This window comes from Apodemus sylvaticus, chromosome 15 (assembly GCF_947179515.1).
Source record: "Apodemus sylvaticus chromosome 15, mApoSyl1.1, whole genome shotgun sequence".
NCBI lineage: Eukaryota > Metazoa > Chordata > Mammalia > Rodentia > Muridae > Apodemus > Apodemus sylvaticus.
The window spans coordinates 73,172,889-73,199,506 of record NC_067486.1 but is presented as its reverse complement, the minus strand read 5'-3'; the positions used below and the strand labels follow the sequence as shown (position 1 = coordinate 73,199,506).

Sequence of the window (26,618 nt, the reverse complement as noted above, 5' to 3'; positions counted from 1 at the left end):
TTATGGTTCCTTTTAAAAAAAAAAAGAAAAGAAAAATTATAAAGCACACACACACACACACACACACACACATACACGTATGCTTGCAAGTATGTATGTATCTAATCCTAATACACTAATCCTGGATACTAGAAAGCGCCTGCTTGGCACTCGGTAAGCATTTTACACAAGTCTTAAATGCCAGAGTGGAGCTCAGACAGGCTCTAGCCCGGCGCCTAGCTGGCAGGTGCAGCCTTCAGTCTCGGCCTTCAAGACTCTGAGCTGCGGCCGGGGCTGGGCGCGGCAGGCACAAAAGCAAGGGGCGGCTGTGTGGCTCGCGCGCCTCTGCCTGCGGTGCAGCCTTGCAGCCTCCGCCCCCCGCCCCCCCGCCCCCGCCGCCGCCGCCGCCGCCGCCTCCGCGGTCGCCGCCGCCTTTCTGTCTCCTCTCTCCCTCCGTACTGGACTCCGGTGTATTTCCGGCCCGGGAGAGTTCGGCGTCGACCCGGCCAGCCCGCGGGGTGGGCGTGCGCCGAGGGCTCCCCGCGCCCGAGGCCGAACGTCCACCATGGCCGACGTGAGCGTGGACCAGTCCAAGTTGCCGGGCGTGAAGGAAGGTAGGCCGGGGCTCGCGGGCTCCGGGCAGCGGGGCTGCGAGGGGCGCGGGGCGGGCTGGGAGCGCCGCGAGCTGGCCGGGTGCGCCAGGGGCTGCGGGAGGCGCTCGCCGGGCCGCGCGGCCTTGTGCTGCCCAGTGAACGCTTAATGGAGAAATCACAGCCCTTCCAGGCTGGCCAGGGCCAGGGCCAGGGGGTGGCGTTCAGAGTGGAGCCTTTGTTTTGAAACATGACCCTCTCTCTCCCTCCTTTTTTTCCTCTATCCTCCACTTCCCTCCCTCCTTTCTTTCCCTCCCCTCTCCCTTCCTCCCTTCTCCTACACCTCTCTCTCCTTCCTAGTTTAGTATCTGGCTGGCTCTTAGCTTCCAAAATGTTTAAAATCCTGGGGTTGGCATTCCTTTGAATGGTGGACCTCAAAGCCCTATAAGCATCTCCCCTCTTCCTTTTCAATAAAGACCAGACTGGAGGGGGTGGGAAGCTTGTGACCCCTTTCCCCCGCCGCCCTCCATGACTCACTCCATTGAAGTCCAGGAAAATGAGATTGACTAGTACTGGTCAGGCCTAGCTTACTTCTTCACCCACCCCACCCCTAAGGGCCCAGCATTTTTATTGTTTTGGTTCCTGGCTCTTCCTAAAGTCACTCTTTGTCTTTCTCTTCTGGAAGTGGGGAGATGCTTATAGGGGCTTGAGATTTAAGTATTCCAAGACCTAGAATGTTCAAGAGTGCTCCCTTAAAACCATATATTCCGAGGGGGGGTGTCTTTGTTGTAGATCTCTTTGTTTCACCAGAGATCTGTGGCCAACACTGGTCTGGGGCTGGGTGTGTGTGTGTGTGTTGTGTAAGTGAAATAGTTTTTCTTTCTTGAGACTTTAGGCTTCATTTGCCAATTTAAAGTGACTCAGATGGTCTTGCTCCGGCCAATTTGGAAATCCCAAGACAATTAGTGACTACTTGGCTGAATCTGCGCTAGGGTTTCAGAGAATCTCAGTGGCTAGGAGTCGGTGATTTTTATGTTGAAATCGTAGTAGGTTTGGATCCACTTCATTGTTTCTAAAGAGTAATGATGCCCCCAGGCTGAGCTTTTGGTCTTCCTGTTTTTCCTTCCTTTCTGTTCCTAGGTTGACTTTGGTTGTTACAGGTTTTAGCTGGAGGAGGGAGGCTAAGGAGCTAAGCCTCAGGGAAGACAAATTGGCTCCTCACCTTGAGACCTGTTGTAGAGCTCCTCTCGTGCTTCTGAGTATGGATCTTGTATGCCAAGATGTTGGTTTTCTGTCTGAAGAAAAAGTGTTCCCTTTGTGGTGCTTTCATTGTTGGCGGGTGTCGCAGAGGATGGAGTTCAAACAAAACCTGGCATGCAGCGCTTCAATGCTGGGGTGCTTTGACTTCCCCCAGCCCTTCACCTGTGCCAGTGTCCTGGAAAGAACTTAATTTGTTGTGTATACTTTGAAACCTTGAGGTCTTCTCATTTCTTACCAAGCTATGCCTAGTTTGTGCCAGTATCTTACTTTTTAAGGAGTTTCACACTTTCCATCTAGGCCTGTATGGTTTTTCCATTTCCCAAGGCTACGAGTTTTAATATGTGCACATTGGTTTGCATTCTGGATATGGTGGCGCAGTGCTTGGCAATCCTGTTTAGGGACTCTGATGAAGTGACAGCGACATTTAGTGTGGCTCTTCCATGTGTCTTTGTTAAATTAGAATTTGATACATGCTCACTTTGCAGAAGGTCAAAAGCTGTTGGGATCATTGTCCTCACAAGCTCCTTGCTCTGAGAGCATCAAAGGCCATGATGGATTTACTAGGAGCGTCCCCAGAGTGGGGAGAATTTGATCTGGGAAGTGTTCAAGTCTAATAGCTTGTATCTCTCTTTCATATAATTCTTAATTATGGTCCTGTTACCACCTAACAATCTTTCCCCTAATTAAAGGGAACCCAAAGATGGCAGTGAAGGAACAGAGTGTGTTCTGACACTGAGTCGCCCACCCCGAGGTCCTCAGCTACGTCCAGGCGACTTAGTAGTACTTTGTTTAGTGTTTTGGCTCAGATATTTGAACCTCATTAAAAAGGCAAACAGCACATCTTGTGTTTTCCAGTTTTCTTCTGAATTTAAACTTTGGTAGATTTATGCAAGTTACAGTTGACATCACGGGGAAGGTTATAATAGAGACTGAGCAGAATGCCGGTGTGTGTCCTGTCTGGTTGCCCTTTCTTTAAGAGAGGGTAGCACGCTTTGATCTTTGATGTATCAAAAACTGGGTACAGGACTACTTCACATTCTCCTTCCCTAGATTAACATGTAATGCCTGCCTCTTTGGTTTGTATGGAGGCCAGAGCTTCATTGGGAGGACCCTTCATAGCACACACAGTTACGAAGTGTGTATACCTTAAAAATAACAAATTAGGAGGTACCAAAATCTGAGTTTATACAGGTGAAAAGGGTTAAGCCAGTTAAATGTCAGTACACCCCTATTTCTTAATCAAACTACGTTTGGAACATCTGTATACTTTGTGGAAAGTAAAGAGTATTTTCTCCATTGGCCCGCCCCCTCTCTATTTAACAATTCTCCAAATCTTGTTTCGTTTTGTGTTCCTATTGTTGAGATGGCTGGCCAGGCTCATCGTCCGCCTAGTCCATTCGGGCCCTCGTGTGCTGTGTGTAGCGACATGGACATGTCTGCCGTCCAGACAGTGCGCCCAGGAGGGACTTAGTTTTAGAGTATAGGTCCTATTTGTGACTCAGTTTATTTTTTATGGTAAACAATAAAATTTAATAAAGTTTAATAAAGTCATACCTAGAAAGCACGGGTTGATTAGGAGTCTCAACCTCCAGGTTGCACAGTGGGGTAAATTAAGTTATTGGTGTAACTTCAGAACTTTAAGAGGAGGATAAAATAATGCCTGGCATGGTAAGTTAATTGAGTCATTTCAGAGATCCACCTCACCTGTCCTGTGGGAACTGCTCTGATGTCAGCATTTGTTTGGTCCCAGGGCAAGTTTACCTTTTCTTCAAACTTCCACAGCAGATTGTGATAGTTGTCATGAGATCATGATACCATGATTACAAATATTTTATTTATTTCCCTTTTTGCTCCTCATCTAGATCCATGGCTTTTATGGAGCCAGCAGTTACTCATGAAATATTTAAATATGTGAATGAATAACTGAATGAGTACACATATTTTAGACCTTCCCTGTCTGGTTTAGATATCCTATTTATAACATAACTCTTTCAGATCCCTTTTCTGACTATAGGCTTTTAAAGACATAGTTCCTTTTAATTATGTATATCACATATCAATAATGCCACCATTGAGTTATAAACACACTTCTACATATATATACACATTTATCTAAATATCTAATATAAACATGTAAAACATACAAAAGAAATTGCTTGCTTTACTTCTGGCTTTGAAAATCATATTATAATAAAATTATGCTAAAAGTATAAAGTACAAAGCAGTGTGACTCTGTGTGTGTGTGTGTGTGTGTGTGTGTGTGTGTAATTTTTTTGTGTTTGGGTATTTAGACTGCATGTCCATCCTCACCACAGTTTGGGTGCTCAGAGCCTATGGAGCACAGAAGACAGTGTTGGAACCCCTGGAACTGGCATTACTACAGATGGTTATGAGCTGCCATCTGCGGTCTGGGAATTGAACACAGGGATTCTGGAAGACTAGCTAGTTCTCTTAACCTGTGAGCCACGTCTGTAGCTGCCAGATGCAGATCTTGGAAAATCTGCTCCTTGCCATTAAAGGTGAGAGACACAACAGCTCCATAATAAAAGTGCTCCGGGCTACATGGCTGTGATCTTGCCTTCAATTGCAGTGTATAATGCAGAGTTGTAGAGAACCTTCTAGATTGGGCTGTCTGCAGCACGCCTGTAATTTCAATAAGCAGGAGGGTTATAAATTTGAGGCAATCTTGAGCTACACAGTATACATTTGCATTCTTACCTGTTGCAAGAGGTGAAAATCTGTCACTTTATTGTACTGTAATGATTTCTTGAATGAGTCAGTGCATTTTCCCCCAAATGGGTCTGTAAAACAGAAAAAAAATCACAAACAAAATTACACAAACCCAGCAATACTGCAGGTACAGAGAATACAGTTGCCATTTAGAAACCAATAAAGCTCACTGTCCTTTTTAAAAGGGCAGAGTAGAAAGCACTAAAAGCAACATATGCTGGCAATGTAATCCTTTTAGCTACAGAAATCTGACCACAGAGATGGGACCGAATGGCCGTGCTGAGCAGGTAAGGTTCTGAGGGCCTGTGGGACCCCCTCAGTCTCCCCCGACCCCTGCTCACCCTCTCCCACCTGTTTCTTTCACAGTGTCAGACTGTGCTATCCACCCTGTTCAAAATACTGGGATGAAAGTGACGAATGGGGAGACTGAGGGTTCCCTAAAGTTTTTAGGGATCTTGTTTCCTGGGGTGCTTCATAGGCTTTATTTTCTAACCAAACATTCTTCTTTTCACCCTCATGTTTGAGGAAAGAAACTGTGGGAGTTATTGAAAATCACACCACTGCCTCAGTGATTTTATACTTAGGGGGAAAAAACCCACTTGTCTTTTCTTGTATACTCATCCTCCATGAAAGGGTTAATATTTAAGGATATAAACAGTCTAAAATTAATTTTTTTAAAGAAGTATATTCATGGAAACTACAGTTCCTGGTCTTTCCTTACTTCCTATAAGCATTTTCCAAATGTATGAATTTTAATTCAGTGACTAAAAGCACTTTGACCGGTAGCCACTGTTAATGCTGACACACTTAAAAGATGTCCTAGCTTCATAGACAATTAGGACACCTAGATTTTTGATAAAACCTTGAAAGGATAATTAGTTTTATATTCAAGGGGACTCAAGGTTTTTTTTTAGGTGTTTGAAATAAGAAACTAGTGTAAAGGAATGCTCAGATATTATTTTTAAAAACACTATTTCATTTAAAAGCACACACAAACAGGTGGGTGTGAGTGCACAGGAGAGTTGGTAATGATAGTGTCATGGAAATCTAGTACTTGTTTACATATTCCTCTTCTTTCGTTTTGCTTCCTTTTTCAGTAGAGTTCATTATGATTTGTATACATTAAAATATTCTGTTTAGTATGTGGTTGTGAATAGTTGTAGAGCCTGTTAACAAAGTTTGCTTATTTTTATAATTAGATTTCTAATTGAACTTGGATAGTTCTTCAGGCATTCTTAATGAACATCTTTGAGGCATATACTTATCAAATAATGTCAGTTTTAAATCTTAGTTTAATATCACAGCACTGTGGACAGCTTTATTAAATACCTTTATCTAACCTGTTTGTTTTTTTCTTTCTTTTTTTAAATTTTTTATTGTTTTATTTTTATGTCAGTTAGATATCTTGTGGATGTTCCAGGAAGTTGTCTTTATGCAGAAGACTGTATTGGTATTGAGCATTTGGGAAATACAGATAGATACTATTGTAGCAGCCTTAGTCCAAGGATGCTTGAGTTTTTAAAGTTTTGCAGTGGCCATATATATGTTTTCTTGACAGGTGAACTGAGGATGCTTTTTAAGGTTTTAATGGTTCAAAATAATGTGATTTATAATGGCTGTGAAACTAGAATTTCAGCAAATAATGTGCTGTAGGAAAAATTGTGGCAGAGGCAGTAGCTGACACAGTGTAATGACGTTACCTGGTACTTTATAAATGACAAACAAACCTTTTAAACTTAGTTCAATGAAATTTACCTAAGATAACTCTTTTAGTATCACAGTTATCAGTATGAGCTCTATTATAACGTTACTTTCATATCAAACCCAGAACTTTACATATGCCAGACACCCATTCCACCACTGAACTACAGACCTGGTCTCAGAAGACCAGACTTTTAAAATAAATTTGCATGCTCTGCTTTTCACTTGCCTACCTCCCCTTCCCTCTGTTTCTTCCTGCTTCTTGCTTAAAGAACTGGCTGTCTTCAAAAATCTATGTGCATTTGCATAGATGAAGTACTACTTCAGTGACTCTGCTCAGGTATAAGACCAGTTTGCTACCAGACCTTGAAAGCTAGTGTTGTATCTGCTGGGCATTTGCAATCCCACAGAAGCTCCTTACTGACGGATGACCAGGGAGGCCACCACTGGGCATTTTTGCTTTGCCGTCTTCACAATAGGGTTACTTTCCTTCAGTTTACTGAGTTTACTCAGTTTATTGTAGTTAAACAGTTTTCTTCAGTGCATTATAGTAAAGGTGTGAATGGTGTCTGTGCTTCTTTCGTCTCTGTCTCTGTAGCAACAGCATAACTACTTTGCTTCCTGACTGTAGAGAAACTCAAAATTTATTTTAAGACTCACATTCTCTAATTCTGAGGACATTGGGAAACTGGAAATAGAGAAAGATGGAGAAAGGACTCATCATTCTGTTAGTTCTGTTAATTCGAATCTGGAGTGCTCCTTTGTTTCAACATGTGGGCCAGCAGCTTTTTAAAAGCCCCAGTGTCTTCATTTGTAGGACATGCTGTGCTCTGCCTACACAACTCTCCTGGTTCAGTCAGTGGTAGCTGGGTTCTAATTCGAGGTCGGCTTCGATGTCTGGTTTCCTAGATGTCTGTTGTATGGCCTCATTATTTTAAGCTGGGTTTTACTGTATATGTAACTTATTTTTTCTCCTTTTATTGAAATAGATTCTTTCCTCAAACATTATATCCTGATTGTAGTTTCCTTTCAGTCTGCTTCCTCTAGTTCCTCTCCACCTCTCTTCCTCTTTCAATCCACTCCCTTTCTGTCTCTTATGAAAAAGAACAGGCTTCTAAAAGATAACAACCAAGCATAAGAAAATAAAATGTATTAAGGTAAAGCCAAAATCATTGTATTGAAGTTGGCCTGTCAACCCAACTAGAGGAAAAGAGTCCCAAGAGCAGGCACAGGAATCAAACACCCACTCATTCTCAGACTCTGGAGTCTCATAAAGATACTGAGTTAAAAGGTATAAAATACATGCAGACATCCTGGTCCAGGGCCTGTGCTTGGTGCTTCCGCTCTGAGTCCACACACACCTTGCTTTGTTGATTTGGAGGGCCCTGTTCTCCTGGTGCCTTTCTTTCCCTTCTAGTTCTCATATTCTTACTGCCTCCTTTTCTTTGGGTGCTTTGTGAGCTCTGAGGAGAGGGATTTGATAGTGTCATCCCAATTAGAGTTATGTCTGTCTGTCTCTGTCTGTCTCTCCCTCCCTTCCCCTTTCCTCCCTCTTGCCACCCCCCTGCATAATGTCTGGGGATGGGACTCTTTCCATATCTGCTGCCAGATTCCTCTGGCAGCATCATCTCTGATGATGAAGGAATAAGGGACTGATCTCTGAGTATGGTAGAATATTAATAGGAGTCATTTCATTGATGGCTTTTTTTTTAGACCGGTAGTATTTGGTTGTACCTTAGGTTTTGGGGCTGCCTAGGCTCTGGTTCTTGGTTAACCTACCAGTATGTGTTCCATCTCATGGAGTGGGACTGAAGTCAAATCAGACATTGTTTGGATACTCCCACCAAGCTGGTACCAACATTGACCTAGCATATTTTGCAGGCAGGGCAAATTATAGATCAAAAGTTTTGTGGCTAGGTTGCAGGTTGGTATTGTACAGAATACTTTTCTATACCACAGATACTTTTGGTAAGTGACATTAAAGGTCTCTGGGTGGCTGCTTTCTCCAAGGCTGCTTGGATGTCCTGTCACCCATCTGTTGCTCTTTGGCTCCAGCTCCTGAGGCTGGGCAGACTCATGTTGTCAGTTTCTGTTTCTGTGCTTTCCAGGTGGTTTGTAATGACCTGTCTCCTCACACCAAATGTTGGGCATTCCATTTGAAGGTTGTTTTTTACTCATACTGGGATGGTGGAGAAGCTGCCGCCCCTTATTGCTTCTCAGTTAAAATTCCATAGAGTTGATATTTGAAAGTTATGAACAGAAAGGGGGCATTGATGAAAGAGTAGGTAGGGATGTGCTGACTGAAAGGTACAACTTCATTAACTGCTAAAACCTAAAGGATACCAGTCTCCAAGTCTGTCTTGAGGGTCTTTATTTATTTTTAAATTCATAATTGTTAAGTGAAACCTATAGTGTACACTATAAAATGGAGTAGAAAAGATTGAGGCTTCATGAGTTCAATGCTGATTTTAAGAAGATTCTCCTTGTCTCTAATTAGCTTTCTGCTTGCTTTCTATTTATGGATTTCTCTGTATATTTCCCTAAAAGGTTGGAAACTGATTTTGCAGAACAGGAGTTCTATAAAATGTGTGCAATTACAATTCTGCAGTATATAATATAGCTCTCATTTTTTATTTTTATTTTAAGGTTAAATATAGGAGACTACTACTTTGCTGTAAGCATTTTTCCTGTACACTTTTTCAGTAACTGAGTCATCCCTAGAATTACTTGATTGTACATACTTAAATCCTGGTATTTTGATATATGGATATATGACATAATGTTTAAACCAAAGTAAACATGTGTTTAAATATTTATCAAATTTTTTTAACATATGGAAATAATCATATTATTGCCATTTTATATTGAGTCCTATTGCTCCATAATGTACTAGAAGCATTTATTCCTGGTCCCAAGAACTTTGTATTCACTAAACTACATTCCCCAGATAAGAAACATGAGGCTAAGATTCTCCAAATGAGAAACAAAATAGATTAAATAATTTGCTTAAGGGTTTTAGCTGAGGAGTTAGCAGTGTATGAGTCCTGACCCATGGAGCTCCAAAGATGATGTCTTATTTTCCATGGAAATAGTTCTGTGAAATACTAAACAGAATTCACAACATTTTCACGTTGCCACATTGTGTTGTTTATCTTGGAGCTTAGCACCCTTACTGGAATCCGTCTCCATGACTTTTTGCTTTTCTGCTTTCATAGTAATAGCTGAGTTTCCAGCCTGTTGTTGAGAATAGAGAGCTATCAAAAATCCACATGTGGGGCTGGAACGAGAGCTAGCAGTTAGGAGCACTGGGTTCTCGTTCCCACAGTGGAGCTCATCACTCTCTGTAACTTCAGTCCCAAGAGAGCTAAAGCCCTCATTGGCCTATGTAGGTACCACATACATGTGGTATGTGTAAATATACATTCAGGCAATATACCATACACATAAAAATAAAATCTTAATTATTCATGTTATTCAGATACCAATAAGATGAATAAAGTCTTCTTCCTCAAAGAAATAAACAAAATATCTTAGTTTGGTTTTCATTGCTGTGAAGATACACCATGACCGTGACAATTCTTATAAAGGAAAACATTTAATTGGAGCTGGCTTACAGTTTTATAGATTTAGTCTATTTTATCTTCATGGGAGCGTGGCAGTATGTGGGCAGATATCGTCCTGCAGAGGTCTGTATTTTGATCAGAAGGCAGCCAGGAGGAGACTGGAATTCCACACTGTGTGGAGCTTAAATAGGAGACCTCAAAGCCCTCCCCTACAGTGATGCACTTCTTCCAACAAGGCCACATCTCTTAATAGTCCACTCCCCGTGGGTCAAGCATTTAAATATGCGAGTCTGTGGGGCCAAACTGTTCAAACCACCACACAAAACAAAAACAAAAAAATACTGCACTCAGTTTACACAACCCTTTTAAAGAGCTTTGTGTATTATGTTTTGTATGACAGTCTTATGTTTATACTGGGAATCATAGACTGGCTTCTTCATAATTACTGCTTATCTAATTTTAGTCTTCTTGTGTGATACTAGCAAAGTAGGTCTGATTTGTGTGGACCCTAAATTACTAGACTGAATGGATTCTAGGAAGATGGATCTCAGGGTTGTCTACATGCACTTCCTGTCCATGACCATGACTAGTTTCAGAGATATGATATTTCAGACTAAACTTGTAGGAATCTCAAGACTTGCACATTTGTTTCTTACCTAACTTTTACATATTTTGAGGTTACTGGTAACTTGTGTAGATTTTGACAGAGTTATCAGAATGAAAATCAGAATTTTACAATTTTGGGGAAAATCTTTTAGAGATATGTCCATTGTTTACTTTTCTTATGAGCTGCAATAAAGTTGGAAGTTTTTAGTATGGGTTATTTTTTGTTGTTGTTTTTGTTTTTGCTTTTATTTTTATTTTTTTCCCGAGACTGGGTTTCTCTGTGTAGCCCTGGCTGTCCTGGAACTTACTCTGTAGACCAGGCTGGCCTCGAACTCAGAAATCCGTCTGCCTCTGCCTCTGAAGTGCTGGGATTACAGGTGTGCGCCACTACCGCCCGGCGTGTTATTTAATTTTATTGAAATAAATTTACTAATGATAACAGGGGACTACATGGCAACCAAGTATGTACTTCCAGAAGAGAAGTGAAAGTGTGTAGTCAGACTCCTAAAGCCAGTCTTGTAGGAGCTGGAACTTACCCAGTAGGGTTCCCTCCTCAGATGGGTTGGATGTGATTTTTGTTTTTGTTTTTGTTTTTGCTTTTGTTTTTTGTTTGTTTGTTTGTTTTTTGTTCGTTTTAATGAACAGCACTGGGTTTATTCTACAGAGGTTTGTTTAAGGAGTTGAGTGGCTTTTGTTTCTAGGCAAACAGAGAACTTGCAGCTAAACCCTATGAGGCCATTGAAGTTCCAGGAACAGTGCTGCTCAAGAGAGGGAAACAGAGAGATGCAGGGTCTTTTGGGTAAATGACCTTAAAGTAGGATAAACTAACTCTTATTATCTGGATAATTTTAAAGGAAGAATGCTTTGAGAAACTTTTGTGGGTTTCTGCTTATAAAATGTTATACTCTTTTTGAGAATGTGTGTGGCTAACAATTGTCTCTTGTTTTCTAGACTGAGACTGTCTCTGTCAGAATAAGATGAGTAGTTTTAGAAAAATGATTTGCCTTGCTTAAATACTTACTGATGGTTTCTTCTCTCATTTTATAGATGAGAAAACATGATTACAGTTACCTGTTAAAAGAATATTCAGTTAGAGAATTTTCAAGCCAATCATGGTAGCACCTTTCTGCCCTCTTGTGCAGTGTATAATAATTGTTTCACAGAGCTAGTTTCTTATACATTTATATACTACAGAAATGTATGAGAACTTCATCTTTTTATAAAGATAATTAGGAAATTATGTGTTTATTTGAAAATAAATGGAACATTTTAAAACAGGGGTGCTTCTGTTTTATTGATTTTTATGATAGACTAATTTAGTTATTTTAAGTTCAGATGTTCCTGCATTGTTGTAAAGATCGGCCATATACAATGTAATTATCCAAAAGGAATGCAGGCAAACATTTAGGAGGAGAAAGCTTTTTCAGTTGTGATCAGTTTGATTTTCAAGGTCTGTTGGAATTCCTGGATATACACATTTGCTAATCTGATTGCAGGGTCTTTGGGTATGATGAGAATCATGATGAGGGAACTGCATTAACTGAGGAATGCCTACTCCCTTTCCTGTTTGACCTCTGGGATTGTATCTCCACAGTGGTTGCCTCATTGTAGAATGACTCTTTTCCTTTGTACCCCTTTGAAGTTACAAAAACTGCCATCAGCTGTAGAGCTAAGAAGAAACAGGAGAACTCTTAGGATATAAGCATCTGAAACTCAATCGGTGGCTAAGACAAAAGTAATCACATTCTGAAGACCCTCGGTTGTTTGTGTAAAATGATTTGTAACTGTTGATTAAAACGGGTGTTGGGTAGAAACAGGGGTTTCCTCATACCTGGAGACATGCACATACCTGCATACTTATGTTGCATACACATGTTCACATGTGGTGTTGGATTTAGGCATTTAATGTTGTAGAGCCGAATTCAGGTTCCTGAGTGATGCATTTATCTAAAGGAGCACTGTCCCATCTGTAGTGATCTAATTATTATCTAGAACACTGATACCCAATAAGACTAATTTGATAATGAAATTATGCTATGTCCTACAAAATAGTACCCACCAGTCCCATGTAACAGTTTAGCACTGGAAACATGGTTCCTAGAAAATTGAGACTTCAACTTAAAAAAAAAAATTATAATTAACTCAGGCTGAAATGGGTGCAATGTGACTAGTATATTGTGAAAAAATATTGTGTTCTTAGGTTACAAATAAATAATACTTCAATAGAGAATTCAGCTTTTGGTCTTCGAATGAAGTCTTACCTAATTTGTCTACCAAATGTTGGGCCATGGAGAATATACATCACATGCAGTGTTTAAGGAAACCTTGTGTCTACTGGATGGAATATAAGAAGGTAGAGGTCAGCCACCAGTTTGGCGCTCTTCTGCTTGAAGTCATCTCAACTGTAGGTGTTCATTGAGAAAGCAAATACTGTTGTTACTGAGTGTGTATACCTAGGAGTATGTGCATCTTCATTTCCTGAGACTAGACAGGATCTGAACTGTAGTTTGCTTATGGTTTGCCACGACTGCCAAAAGATTTAGGTCTCCCAGTAATTCCAGTCCCTCATTTCTGTGACAAAGGAAGAGCATGTAGTTGTATATTCTAGACTTATAAAGGCAATGTGAGTGACTTATGGAAAGTTATCTCTTTCAAGAAGTGTCACCAGTATGAGTAACAATTCTGCTGTCCCCTGCTGCTTCCCAAGAGTTTTCCCTGCTGCTCTGAGCCCCTGTCATTTTCCCTGTCAGATGGAAATTCCTGACTCAGCGTTTTCTCTTTGAATACTCACTTAGTTACTCTGTGGTCTTGATAATGAAGTAAATGGCTTGTGATATTAAAGTAGTACTTCTGATTTGATGACTTGTATCATCTCAGCATTTTCAGAACTGCTGGCCTATAATCTGCTACGTCTGTGGTTAGCTATAGTGAAGTGCTTGCCAAGTAAGTGGTTTAAGTTACTGGTTTTACACTTAGCTTTGAATATGGGGTAGGAAACATTAGTGGCACAGGGATTTACTTTGATAAATTGCATAAGAGTTAAAATTTTGAGATTAGATTGTTTTATTTTTTTAAATGTCTCTTCTGTGCTTAGACTTGTGTTTTGTGTGAGTGTGCAGGTCTGTGTGTGTGGAGCATTTGTACATCTGTGCACATGTTTAAACTTATGCATATAGCTTTCTATTCTACAAATTTTTGCTTTTATTTAAGTTCAACATGAATTTACTTATATATTATATCCTGATAAATAGTTGCTCCGAGTGGAGAACTGGCTTCATTTGTTTTTCTGGTAAGAGTGGAACAACTATTATTAGTATTTTACATTTGCTGCTTCAGAAAAATCAGACAAATTTCGTAGATTTATTTGTATTCTTTGCCGTAAAACACAAAAGCTCTAAGGGAATAGTACAAATTGAATCAATAAAACCTACTAAAACCTGTTGTTTTCCTAGTGAGTATTTGTTACCCTACTGTTTGGATATTTCAACTACTATAAAAACACATCTTTTTATTACAAAATGTTTTAAAAGGATTGTAAGTGTCCCCTTTATGGAAAATAATTGGAAAATTGAAATGTCTCAAAAGGAAAGGGATTTTAGTTACATTGTAATCCTATGATACATTGTTAGGGTTTTTTTTTTATACTTATTACTTCTGGAACATTCTAAAACTTTAACTCAAGTTGAGAAGTCAGATATTTCTGTTGTAGTGAGAGTATTCTATAAGGCTTCCCAATGTCACTGTTGGGCTCTACTTGTATGTACCACAGATACTACCTCGTCTGTGCGTTAGCCCATAAGATAACTTTCACAAATGGACATCTGCACAGTATATAAACAGGAGGCTTCATGGTGCTGGGGTTCAATGGTATGCTTTGACTAATGTGGATTTCTTCATGTTTAAGCTAAGACTGTACCATAGATGATAGCCACTGTAGGTCACAGGTTGTGTTTTTCTGAAGACTGTTTACTTAGTTACTTAATACTCTGGTTTGAGAGGAAGAAGCCTTCATGCCACAAAAGTACTTAATGGGAATATAAATCATTACTTGGACTGAACAGAGGAAACTGTATGTGATTATCACTGTTCATTACAGGTTGGATGAGGTGATAAGCTATTCACCTTTTCTGTGAACAGTGACTGCATTTAGAAATATTGAAATGAAGTCTGTCATATAATGCTCTTGTTTTTGATATTTCCTTGGGAGTAAAGGTTTCTACTGCTAGATGTGTTGGCGTTGGATCTGACGTAGTGACTCTTTTAGTTTCATATTTGGATCTATCCTGTTGCACAACTTTTTAATACAAAAGTAGGTTTTTCTTTTTTTATCTACTGTCCATATTGCAGGATTATTCACTCTTGAAATGTTTTATTACTAGATTTAAAACTTTTTTATTTCTGTTTTTGACTTATTGACCTTGACTTGTTTTATTTAATTTTTCATGTAGTTAATATTTTCTAAGTTTAAAAGTTTTTGGCAACCAGCAACTTCTGAGGTTATAGACTGGACTTTTCAAAGTAGTGACTCAAGAAACTGATTCCAAATTCTGCAGATTCTTATCCGTTTCTTACCACATGTTAAATTCTGCTTCAAAGAACCACATGCATCCTAAGTCTTTTTTGCTGCTTGCCTTAACAATACAGATACATGTACTGAATTTGGGTTGATGGAATTTTGCTGTTTCTTGAGGAAGGACTGATAATTTCTTAGCCTGTTTTGAGTAGGTGTGGAATATGAGTGAATCAGTATACTAAATGGACATGTGTGGGCAAGTTTAGAATTTCATGTGCATGGTGTGTGTGTGTGTGTGTGTGTACACGTGTGTGTGTATGCACACGTGTGGACTAGACAGTTGTGAGCTCTCATGTGGGTGCTGGGAATAGAACCTGCCTCTTATACAAGAGCTGTAACCTCTCTTTAACCACTGAGCCTCCTCTATAACATCAACATCCTTAGTTTTGACTTGATTCTTCCATATACAGTATACAGGAATAAATGTCTTTATCTTTTCTGATTTGACAAAGATATTTTAAAACTCTTGGAACTTTGTGAGTAGTTTAGTAGAGAATGACAATATACTAAGAATTGTGATATATATATATATATATATATATATATATATATATATATAATATATATGTGTTATATATATAATATATGCCTATATAATATCATACACACACACATACACACACAGACACACACACACACACACACAGACACACACACTGTGGATCACAGTCTACTGGGAAGGATCAATGTCTCCCAGGCAGATGGAAGGTAGATGGGAATTTGTAGATTTGTGGATTTTAAGGCTGTGCTTAAGATTTTACCTCAGGCTACAGAGGAGAGTTAACCATTGTTTTGTGGCTTACTTGCTTGACACTCAGCAGGAACTAGGGTTTTCATTTTATGGTTTGTTTACTTTTGGTTATTTATATGAGTGTTTATCTGAATTTATGTATGTGCAGCACATGGGTGCCTGGCGCTTCCACATGGGCTGGGGATCCAAACCAGGATCCTTCGCAAGAGCAGTGATTGTTCTTAACCTTTGGACCATTTCTCCAGACGCAACATTAGGGATTTTTGTGAATGATGAGTTCATACTTTAACCAGACATTTTATGCATTACAATTTATTTAAACTAATAAACTAAAAATCTGAAATTGTTCTAAAGTACACAGAACTCTTTTATTTTTATGTTAAAGTGAAATTATACTGATTTATTCTCCATTCTACTCTTCATCCTCTACAGTGTGTCGAGACTTTGCTGTCCTGGAGGACCACACCCTGGCTCATAGCCTACAGGAACAGGAGAGTAAGTAACAGCTCTAATTCATGAGCTTGCAGCTTTCTCTTTAGTGGCAGCTCGCGTGGTTTCTTCTTGTGAGGTAAGAAGAAAGTCACTAAGTATATCTTAGTCTACCCTGAAGGATAGGTCTAGGCAAATGACAAGGATACATCATAAATTCTACATGTTTTAAAGTGAGAGTCAGGGATAAGAATACTCACTGTCTAGGGAGCAGGACAGACTTTCTCCTCCCTTCCTTGGGAGGGAGACACTGGTGGTAAGTGTATCTGTAGTATGTGAGAGGCTTTCCTGTGAAATAGAGACTGGGGCATTTTTCGAAGACAATCATAGTGTCTGCATTAAGTCACATTGTGGATTTAAGATAGAGTCTCATGTAGCTTGGGATGAAATGAAACCTCTTGTATATTCTAGGATGATTTTGGAAGTCTGATCCTCCTGCCTCTGTGTTCCACGTGCTGGAATTACAGACATATAACACCCCTCTAAGTTGATGCTATTGCCAAGGATGGAATCCAGGGCTTCCTGCATGCTAGGCATGCACTCTGCCAAGTAATACTGTTATAATCCCAACCCCACATCGTGGATTTAGGGTTTTAGTGGAAAGTAAAACACAATTAGATAGAAATTTATGAGTTCTTGGAATGGAAGCACAAATTAGTAGAAAGAACAGTGAACAGCTTAGAGTGTCTATATAGACATCATGACACTGCTACTTTTATGCCATGTGACCAAAGCAAATGACTTACTCCTCTTTGTATTCTTCATATTTAGTGGAATAATTGCTGTAGTGCTTTTTATCTATTGTTAAAAATATAAAATGGAGTGGTGGAAATACAGATCTTTTTAATTGTGAGTCTTCTATTAAATTAATAGTGAGAATTTTATTAACCGATCAGCATATTGTAACTCCCTTTTTAATGTTTTTGTACAGTCGAGCATCATTTGGCATCCAACATTCAGCGGAGCCGTCTGGTACAGCATGATCTGCAGGTTGCTAAGCAGCTCCAAGAGGAAGACCGTAAAGCCCAAGCTCAGCTCCAGAAGCGCTACAAAGCCCTGTGAGATCTGGGGAATGGTGTGGATGTGAGGCATGCTTATGGGAGCAGCAGCCAAGGCGGGAGGGGCCCCTCCCATCTCTGTTTCAAACTGTATGGTGGCTATCCATGAATTTTCCTTGAAAAATGTCTTTGTTCTTGAAATAAGTATTGGGAAATGTTAATCATGTTAGGTACGCTTTTAGCTCTGTGACTTTGAACTGATTGGTTTGTCTCTTTCAATTTAGTCTTTGTACCCATGTCATGAAGAAAATAGTCTCTTGTCTTCTGACTGTAAGTTTGTTTGGGGAAAACATTGGAATAACAGACACCAATTCTTAATGTGATATAAAGAGTTTCTTTAGTTTTTCTTAGCTCTGTTTGCTACTCCGTCTTTCTTTGATTTCCTTGCTTTTCAAGAAGCACAATGTTCTAGAAAGCACTAGGTTGAAGAGTGATAGATTGTATGTGCTAAATATGAGAAATACAGCATTTCTTCGCAGGACCCCCCAGATCAGGGGCCCCTCAGAAGCTAGAGCTGGCAGCTCTTGGCCTTGGCTCTCTGGCAGTCCAGCTAGCTGGCACACAGGAGTTTTAATTAATAGTCCTTGTCACTGCAGTCGGGACCGTTAGCTACTGTTGAGCCACGCTGACCGGTATTGATGGCTGCCTGCTCAGGTTCTGTGTACTTAGCTGACAGAGTAGAGCTCTCCTCACTGGAAGCTCTGAAGTCCTGAAGTCAGCCTAAGCTTCCCTTTCTCATCGTCCGTCACTTGTGACCTTTGCAGCTTTGATCTGCTTTCCACATTGTGCTTCTGCTTTCTTTCCGTTCGTTATTACCATGTTTGCATTTATTTCTTGTTTCAAGGGGTAAGATCCTAACTTTTACCTGCAGCATAAAGTCATTAAGTCTAAGCCATGATTTTTAACTTATTCAGTGGCATGAAAAGTCATAGCTCATGACTGACCAAAATCAGGCCTGTAGGTGTTTTATTTAGGGATTGTTTGGTTCCTACCATGTCTTAAAGCAAAATCTGATGTGAGCTCCTGTATACTTTGGTTTGTTTTAGTATTACGTTATAATGTATATACTATGTGTATAGTGTATAGTATACGATGTACATATAGTATATACATCATATATTATATATAGTAGATACTATTTGTGTCACACATGTACTTTTAGATACATCTTCCACTATTGATACAAATGAAATGATTTTTATTTCCTTGGATTTGTTGAAATTTGTTCAAAAAATATTTGAAATTCAGTTGTTGTAGAGAAAATGATGGGAAATACATTTTTTTTTTTTAGCAGGTGAACTGCAAATTATAACTTTTTTCTCCAGCTTGTTTCAAAGTAGCAATTGCTAAGCATACTTTTGCTCATCTTTCTTAAATGATTACTTTGTAAAAGTAATGACTCCCTAGTCCTACCACATTCTAGAATTTTAAACCTCCCATTTTTTTTAAACCTGAAACTTTATAGTTATTTCTGAGAAAAATCAAACTTCTCTGTTTTAAAGATACTAGGAGAGATAGGTCAGTGGTAAAGAGCGCTTGCTGCCGTGGGAGAGGACCAGATGTGGTTCCCATTACCACTCCTCACAACCGTCCATAACTTCAGTTCTAAGTGCCTGATGCCATCTTCTGGCCTCCTTGTGTACTAGACACACGTGGTGCTTATACACACACATGTAGGTGCTCAACACATACAAGTAAAATAAATACATCTTAAAGGTGCTATTTAAAGGCTCCTTTTTTCTTACCAAAAGGATTGCCCTGATTCCTCCCATCAAAATGTAAGAAAAAGTTTCTGATCGTTTGTTTTCTGTGTTGAGCATTGTTCTGGGCCCATAGTAAGTTAGGTGTTTCTAAATTTTCTGTTTTATGCATTAATACCAAAACAGAACAAACAGGCAAAAAATTAAAACAAAACAAGACACTGTGATAGCAACAATGTTTTTAATGTCCAAAGCTTAGAGATGAGAAAACTGGCATTTTCCATCCACTTGGAACCACAGTTAAGGAATGCAAGCTCTTTTTGTCCTATACAATTGTTAACATATCTTTTGCTTACTAATTTTAAAAATAATAAAGCTTATGTTTTATTTATATAACACCTTAAAAGCCATGCTTCTACTTATAATCACAAAATTATTGATGTTTTCATGAAGTTGCTCACATTTTTATTTTCTGTGTGTTCTGTGTTTTGTTATTGGTAGGTATTGATCTTCTGGGCTATGCAGCTTCTGCAGAATTCTGAAAAGCCTCTGTCTTCTTGTAGATTAGCCCCAGTTGGGTGCCAGGATGTAGCTTTCATTACAATGTCTGAAGGAGATGCTAGTTTTCCCACATAGTCACTTTGTGTTCCAGTTTTTTCTTCTGTTTAGTTGGGCATTGATCCTAATTTGTCAGTGCCATGCAGATTGAGTTAAAATATGTTAACGGCTTATAATGAGTATTAAATAAACTGTTTAAGAAGACTGTTCCCTTCTGTTTTTTGTTTATATCATCTTTACCTTTGTTTTATAGTGAACAACATGATTGTGAAATTGCTCAGGAAATCCAGGAGAAGCTGACAATTGAGGCCGAGAGACGACGCATTCAGGAGAAGAAGGATGAGGTATGATTTTGTTAAAGTCTGCGGAAGAGGGTTAGCTCAATGAGCCTTTCTGGACGGCGGCAGGACTCCTCATCTGGAGGTCAGGCTAGCCTGGGTGGTGGTGTTTTCTGTGGACCACTGTTTATTGCCTCTTCGTGGCTTATATCCTGGGGAAGTCTTGACATGAAATTGTGTTAGTTTTTTAGCACTATAGAAAGACGTATGTTATCTCTGCCATGATGGCCTCACAGGATGTGAAAGCATTCTCAGAAGCAGAAAGTCTAAGATCAGATTGCCAGCTTCTCTGGGGAGCTATGCCATAGCTGCTAATGTCCACCTCTGTCTCATTGCCATATGGAAGAAACTCATGATTAGTTCAAGGAGCATGTCTCAGTCTATATGGCCTTAAATAGTTACATCCACAAAGGCCTCACATGTGGCCACAATCTGAGGCTCAGAGGAATTGAATTGCTGAGAGAGAGCATTCTCCAGCTGGCTGAAGGCCTTTACATCTGGGTTCAGCTTTGAGAGCAAGCCTAGAGTAGGACTCAGGCTAGAGTGATGACTAAGTTCTGGGGAGGACTCAGGAGCTGGCAGGAGTCTCACCATCTTATATGCTGGCTAGTGGCTTTGATTCTTATAGCCTTTGACCGTTTGTTCTTAAAGCTGAAGTGAATACGGTTAATTTGATTATGAGATGATAACTTCATAGATGTTTGCTGTTGTGTTATGTATATGCAATATTCTGTACTGTACTGAGGATTTTATTTCTCTGCCTTCTTTCAAAATTATTGCTCATAGTTTTAAAAGCTACCGCCTTTTGCTATGAGACCCACCTGCCGCCAGCCCCTCCCAGCTTCCCTTTTGTCCTACCTGCCTTTTCTCTGGGAAGGAGACCCTTGAATTCACAGATAAAAGACACACACACACACACACACACACAGTTTGTTACTTTACAACTTGCCTTCTAGGCACAATTGTTGGGTTTTACTATCCCTTGCCTGGAAAAGTGTGCCCTTACTAATTTATTATCTCCTTCTCTTCACCTGCCCTAAACTTCAGAGGCTAGTCCCACCCAGCCCCTGCCAAATATCCTTGGCCACCCACCTGTAGCAAAGACTATTGGCCCTAGCCCCCCTTCCCCAGACCCTCCAGACCTCACATGTCTTCTTCCTCCAAAGCATAGCATAAAACTACCCTCTCTCCTTCCTCTGCCTTTTCTTCCTGGGACCCAGAAGTCACAGCTTTACCTTCTACACAACAGTTGGCCCATGGCCTTCTTTACTGACAAATCAAGAACCAATTTGGGAACCAGACCTTAGCAGCAGAACCACTCTTTTCATGAAGTAGGCTTTGGTGCTCATTGTATTGATTTATAGCACTGTAGAAAATGATTGGTCAGCCTGGCAGTGGTGGCACACGCCTTTAATCCCAGCACTTGGGAGGCAGAGGCAGGCAGATTTCTGAATTCAAGGCCAGCCTGGTCTACAGAGTGAGTTCCAGGACATCCAGGGCTATACAGAGAAACCCCGTCTCACAAAATCAAAAACCACCCCCCCCCAAAAAAAAGAAAAGAAAATGATTGGTCACTCCAGGGACACCTTTCATAGCTACAGGGGGTAATGCCAAATCATGTAAAGTGGGATTGTTCTACACTAATTGGCATGTGTCATAAATGAGGGTTATTATTAGTAAATTAGCCTATATGCACAGAACCATCTTTGCTTCTTAAGAGTTTAGTTACCAATGAATGTGAGATATCTGAGTGTATTTAGCTGTTTGTTAAAGAAATAAATCATGATTATCTGATAGTTATGACAAGAATTAAAGCTGACTTCCGATGCCCCGTTTTAGTGTCACAAGAGACCTTTTCTTACTATAGCAAGTTTTGCTTCTCTATAGTAAATGTTCTCCTGGGATGAAACCAGGCTGAAAGAAGTAATTATACTCTCTAGACAGGAAGCTTCTGTTTGTAATTTAACAGATGGATTGAAATCTTGTAAACTCGACTTGTCTTCCCTGATCCTACTTCAATTCAGGAAAACACAAGATAGAAAGAGAAATCAAACACTAGATTTTAGGTCTCTGGGTTCAAATAAACAAGGCAGTAATTAATCCCATTTTGCAAAAAATGAAAGTAAACGTTAAATAATGACTTATTCCAAATTACAATAAGATACTAGAGAAATTTTGTGCTATTTAGTTCTGACATATGTATTATGTACACTATCTGATTGTGTGATTTAGAGTTTGGATGATCAGGCCTAAATTTTAGCTTTTTAGCTGTTTCATTTATACCTTTTCAGTTAAATTTGTGTTAGGTTCCAAAATGCCAAGGCATGTTAGTTCCCTTTATCTCTGCAAGTGGGAGGCTGTGGTTGGGATTCAGCAAGACAGTATATAAAAGACCTTCAGAACTTGTGATGTTGATATGTGCTTTTCTGTTTGCTTTGGCTGGCTGGTTTTTCTACTTCTTTTCTATACTATATATATACATAATTAGAGGAAAATTAAATAACTTAAGTGTGCTCCAATATGGTGCGATTTAAAGGTTTTTTTGTTCTTTTTTTTCCTTGTCCTTTACTGTGTTGACCTATCTGGGCCCTTTCCCTTTCCCTAGTAGAATGATAAGTGGACTGAGAAACACAGTCAGGGAGATTTTAGCAACTAAGCTGTTACGATTGGCCCATAGAAACTTTCTTCAAATTTTTATCTGCTCAAACTCATGCCTTAGTTATATCAGGATGGCTGCTGTAAAAGATGTTTCTTCATGAGAATAGTGTGAGTGACTGCTGTTATTAGTAGCAAGTGACTGAAGTTACTTTATTGTTGCTGAAGGCTGGATCTGTGTTCCTCAGAAGCAGAGTGATATCCCTATGTCTCTGGCCTGATTTTGGTAAAGCACTCCTGGTTACTAATGAGCTGTGTTCTCTTCCTTTCCCGTCTCCTCTCCTTGTTCTTCCTGTGGAGTCTGCTTAGTTCATTTTTTTAGTAGTATAGCTGTGAGAAACTACTCTTTGCATTTTCACCTAAATCTTTGGAGACTCTGTGTCAACTCTCCTGAGTTTATCCTCTTACACCCACCTCTACCCTGCCCCACCCCCACCCCAAAATAAAGATCAAAGCCTTTCTTCTTGGGTCAGAGATACTTTTCAGACTGCTGTTCATGAGACAGAAGTATACAGCTTTGTGTAGGCAAATGGACATTTTCAGCTATTACAGTGTTGGCTATAGCTCCCATTGGATGTGTTAAGAGAGCAGATGTGAGGAAGCAGGGCCATTGTGCAGAGACAGATGTAGAAAGGACAGGAGCCTGCCTGCTTAGCATGATTCTAGTCCCCATCCCACCTCCCTCCTTTTCCTTCTTCCCTATATCCCCTCTCCTTCCTCCTCCTTCTTCTCCATACTCTTCCTCACTCCACAGTCCTGCTATTTCTTTTCTGTTTAAAAACAAACAAAACTCTTTTATGTAGTGTCTTAAATACATTAGTTAAAATTGTCTCTAGGTGCCCACTGGAGCAGCTTGGAGCTTTTTGTTGTACTATACTGGTAGGATTTGAGAGGAAGACTTCTGGGTTGATTCCATTTTAGTGTATATCCCTCTGACCACAATATAGGCATTCATTAATGTTTTTAAAGTAAATCCAAAGAATGTATATTTAGTTAACTTAAATTCTTATAATGACATGTTCATGACATCTATGTTTGTATCTGTGCTTGTGTTTATCTGTGTGTACAAAGGCATACTATATTTTGTATATTTAAAATATGCATGTGATGTGAGGCTATTTTAGGAAAGTTTTCTTATATAAATATTAGTATGGCTAACTCTATCATGTTTCTGGTCTTGCAGTCTGAACCATCTGGACCATGAACTGTTAAGAAATAAACTTAGTAACTGATTCATAATCAAACAAATCCACTGTGAGTTGTGCTTATTTGTAGCACTGTCAGGGTATTACAATTCCACAAAATTATATTTATGTAAGTTTATTATTTTGAGACCAGCTCAAATAGCTGTAGATTGTGTTAGTACAATTTTTGCTGTGTTTCTATCTTTAAACTACTGTGTATATATGCATCAGTGAGGCAGGGGGAGGGAGTTTTCTAGTAGATAAAGCCCTCCTCATTTTATCCTAGTGATTTTGCCACTTTATACCTATAGTCTTTCCTATTTCTCCTGGCGTTATAGGGTAACTCTTGATATTATACGTACTTTGACAGTCCCCCTAAATTAGGTATTCACTTATTAAACACTAATAGTAGAGCAGAGTAGCAATCCAATTGAGTGGTTTTGATACCCTGTTCACCCCCATTACTGACAGTCATGCAAAGCTCATATTTCATTTTTAACTTAAAATTTTCTTTCTTTGAAAACCTATTATGAATTGTAAGACAGAAGTGAAAACTTTGTGTAGTGTGAAATTTCCCTACATTGCATGGCCCTGTGATTCAGTAGAGTGGTGTCCGCCCCCCCCCCTCCCCCCGGGGGAAGGTCTGAGGGCTGCTTGTTAGTGGCTGTCCTACAATAGTGAGCCACCATGCTCTGCCTTGTTCTCCTGTGCATTCCCACCTGCTCGATGAGGTTAAGGATCCGGCCTTGTATTGGTATTCTCTACTGTCCAGAGCATGTTTGTCCCCTTCAAGAAAATTTGTATATGTGTTTCCTTGTGTCCTTCAGCTCCCTCTTCTCCTCCCAGTCCCCATTGCTCTACCCCCCCACCTCCACTCCTCTTCCATTTCTATCCAGAAAAAAAAAAAGGCAGGCCTCCTGTGATATCAGCTAACCATGGCATGTCAAGTCTCCTTCCTTCCTTCCTTCCTTCCTTCCTTCCTTCCTTCCTTCCTTCCTTCCTTCCTTCCTTCCTTCCTTCCTTCCTTCCTTCCTTCCTTCTTTCTTTCTTTTTTTCTTTCTTTCCTTCTTTCTTTCTTTCTTTCTTTCTTTCTTTCTTTCTTTCTTTCTTTCTTTCTTTCTTTCTTTCTTTCTTTCTTTCTTTCTTTCTTTCTTTCTGTAATTTTGGGGAGAAATACTGGTAATTGAACTCAGAGCCTTGAGTATGCTAGGGATACTTTTCCACTGAGTTATACCCTCAGCCTTCAGTGTTTATTATTTTATTGGTTTTGTTTGTTTGCTTGTTTTTTCCCCTAAGACAGGGTTTCTCTGTGTAGCCCTGTCTGTCCTAGAATCCACTCTGTAGACCAGGAATCCGCCTGCCTCTGCCTCCCAAGCACTGGGATTAAAGGCGTGTGCCGCCACTGCCTGACATCAGTGCTCATTTTACAGAGTTAACTGTAGTGCATGTTTCAGACCGAGTGCTTTATTTCAGTTTGTTTGGAGGATCTGCTGAGACGGTGTAATCTGTTTTGGATTATATGTTAACAGGAAGGGGGCTGAGGATCAGAAGTTTGTTCCAGTCAAGAGTGATCAGTTGATTGGCAGTTGAGTTCAGTGACTAATACTAGCTGCGTGGAGCTCCTTTCAGAGAAAAGCTCTGTGTCTTTACTTACCTGCAGGAGTGCCTCAGGCTGCCGTGGAGCTGGAAGGCAGAAGGAGAGCTCTCTTTGGACCTGTGACCTGTGGTGCAGTGGCAACTCCCATTGAGTCTGTTTTCTTCCTTTTTATTCTTAACCCCCTTGAATCTATGAGAGCTTAGAAGAAAGGAAACCATTTGGTGTACTTGTTGTATTCTCATCTCTCACTGGATTTCCCAGCCCGTGCTGCTGTAAAGGCGGTCGTGATTCTTCTTCTGTTTTTCAAGGAGTAGACTGTGACTACAAGGATTGAACTTGAAACCAGCAAAGCAAGGAAAAATGTACAGAGTGTAATTAAATAGTGGTTCCTGTCAGTTGGGCCTGACTAGTTTTTTTTTTTTTTTGTATTCTTTTCTTCAGTTCTTAGAAGCAACATTTGTGCTTAAATGTTGTAAAGCACATCACTTAGGAAAATGACCTTTGCAGTGTTTAGGAAACCCCTTCGTGAGTCTTTCTTCTTCTCTAATCAGCAGTAGAGGAACTTGGGAAAAGGTTTTGATAGCTGGAGAGTTTGGGGACTGGGGTGTTACAAGGTATCCTCCACACCCTCTCTCTTCTTGGCTTGTGCAAATCAGTACCTAGTAAGATCTCAAGGAAACAGTTCTGGCACACTGCTACCTGAGGATTGACTCAGATAATTGCTAAGTTGTCAGAAATATTTGACCTTAAGGTTGATTAGTTTGCACTTTTTATTATATCGAGCTTAATTGGAACATGAAGAAATTTGAGTAGTTACTATTAGTCTCATAATGTCCCTTCTAGAAAGTCTGGATTGAACTGGACAGAGAACACAATCACCAAAGGAGCAGCTTCTTATCAGTGCAGTACAAGTAGAGTTTCCTGTATGGAAAAGTATAGAATAGGATTTTCTTCTTTTCCTTTCCTCCTCACTCTGACCTGTGGTATTTTATGTGTCCTTGTTCTTGTGTCTGGCATTATATAATCTGAGAGTTTAAGTAAATTATAAAGCTTTCTCAGGTCTCTCTGTGTGTGTGTGTGTGTGTGTGTGTGTGTGTTTCTAAGTTGGTTAAAAAGCATGTGTTAATAACATTTAATTTTTGAAACTGGACATTGACATCCGTATTGTCATATTTATAACATTATATTAATGAGTGATAAAATGCCTGTGTTACAGTCATTTTTAATTTTATTTCCTGGCATTAGCATCTGTTTCTTTGCATATGTGAAAGAATTATGATTCATGA

General features: G+C 39.7%; 1 protein-coding gene across 4 annotated transcripts in view; it reads left to right on the top strand.

Moving 5' to 3' along the window:
* Positions 1-361: 361 nt before the first annotated feature.
* The window catches only part of Ccdc50 (coiled-coil domain containing 50), a 53,841-nt gene continuing 27,584 nt past the window's right edge, over positions 362-26,618 (top strand). The window contains exons 1-4 of one of the 4 annotated variants that reach the window (XM_052157802.1): positions 362-593; positions 16,186-16,248; positions 17,174-17,300; positions 19,812-19,902. In XM_052157802.1, coding sequence (XP_052013762.1) covers positions 545-593; positions 16,186-16,248; positions 17,174-17,300; positions 19,812-19,902 — 330 coding nt within the window. In that variant the 5' untranslated portion in view covers positions 362-544. The remainder of the gene's footprint in view (positions 594-16,185; positions 16,249-17,173; positions 17,301-19,811; positions 19,903-26,618) is intronic. The other 3 variants (XM_052157801.1, XM_052157803.1, XM_052157804.1) reach the window with 3 other exon arrangements.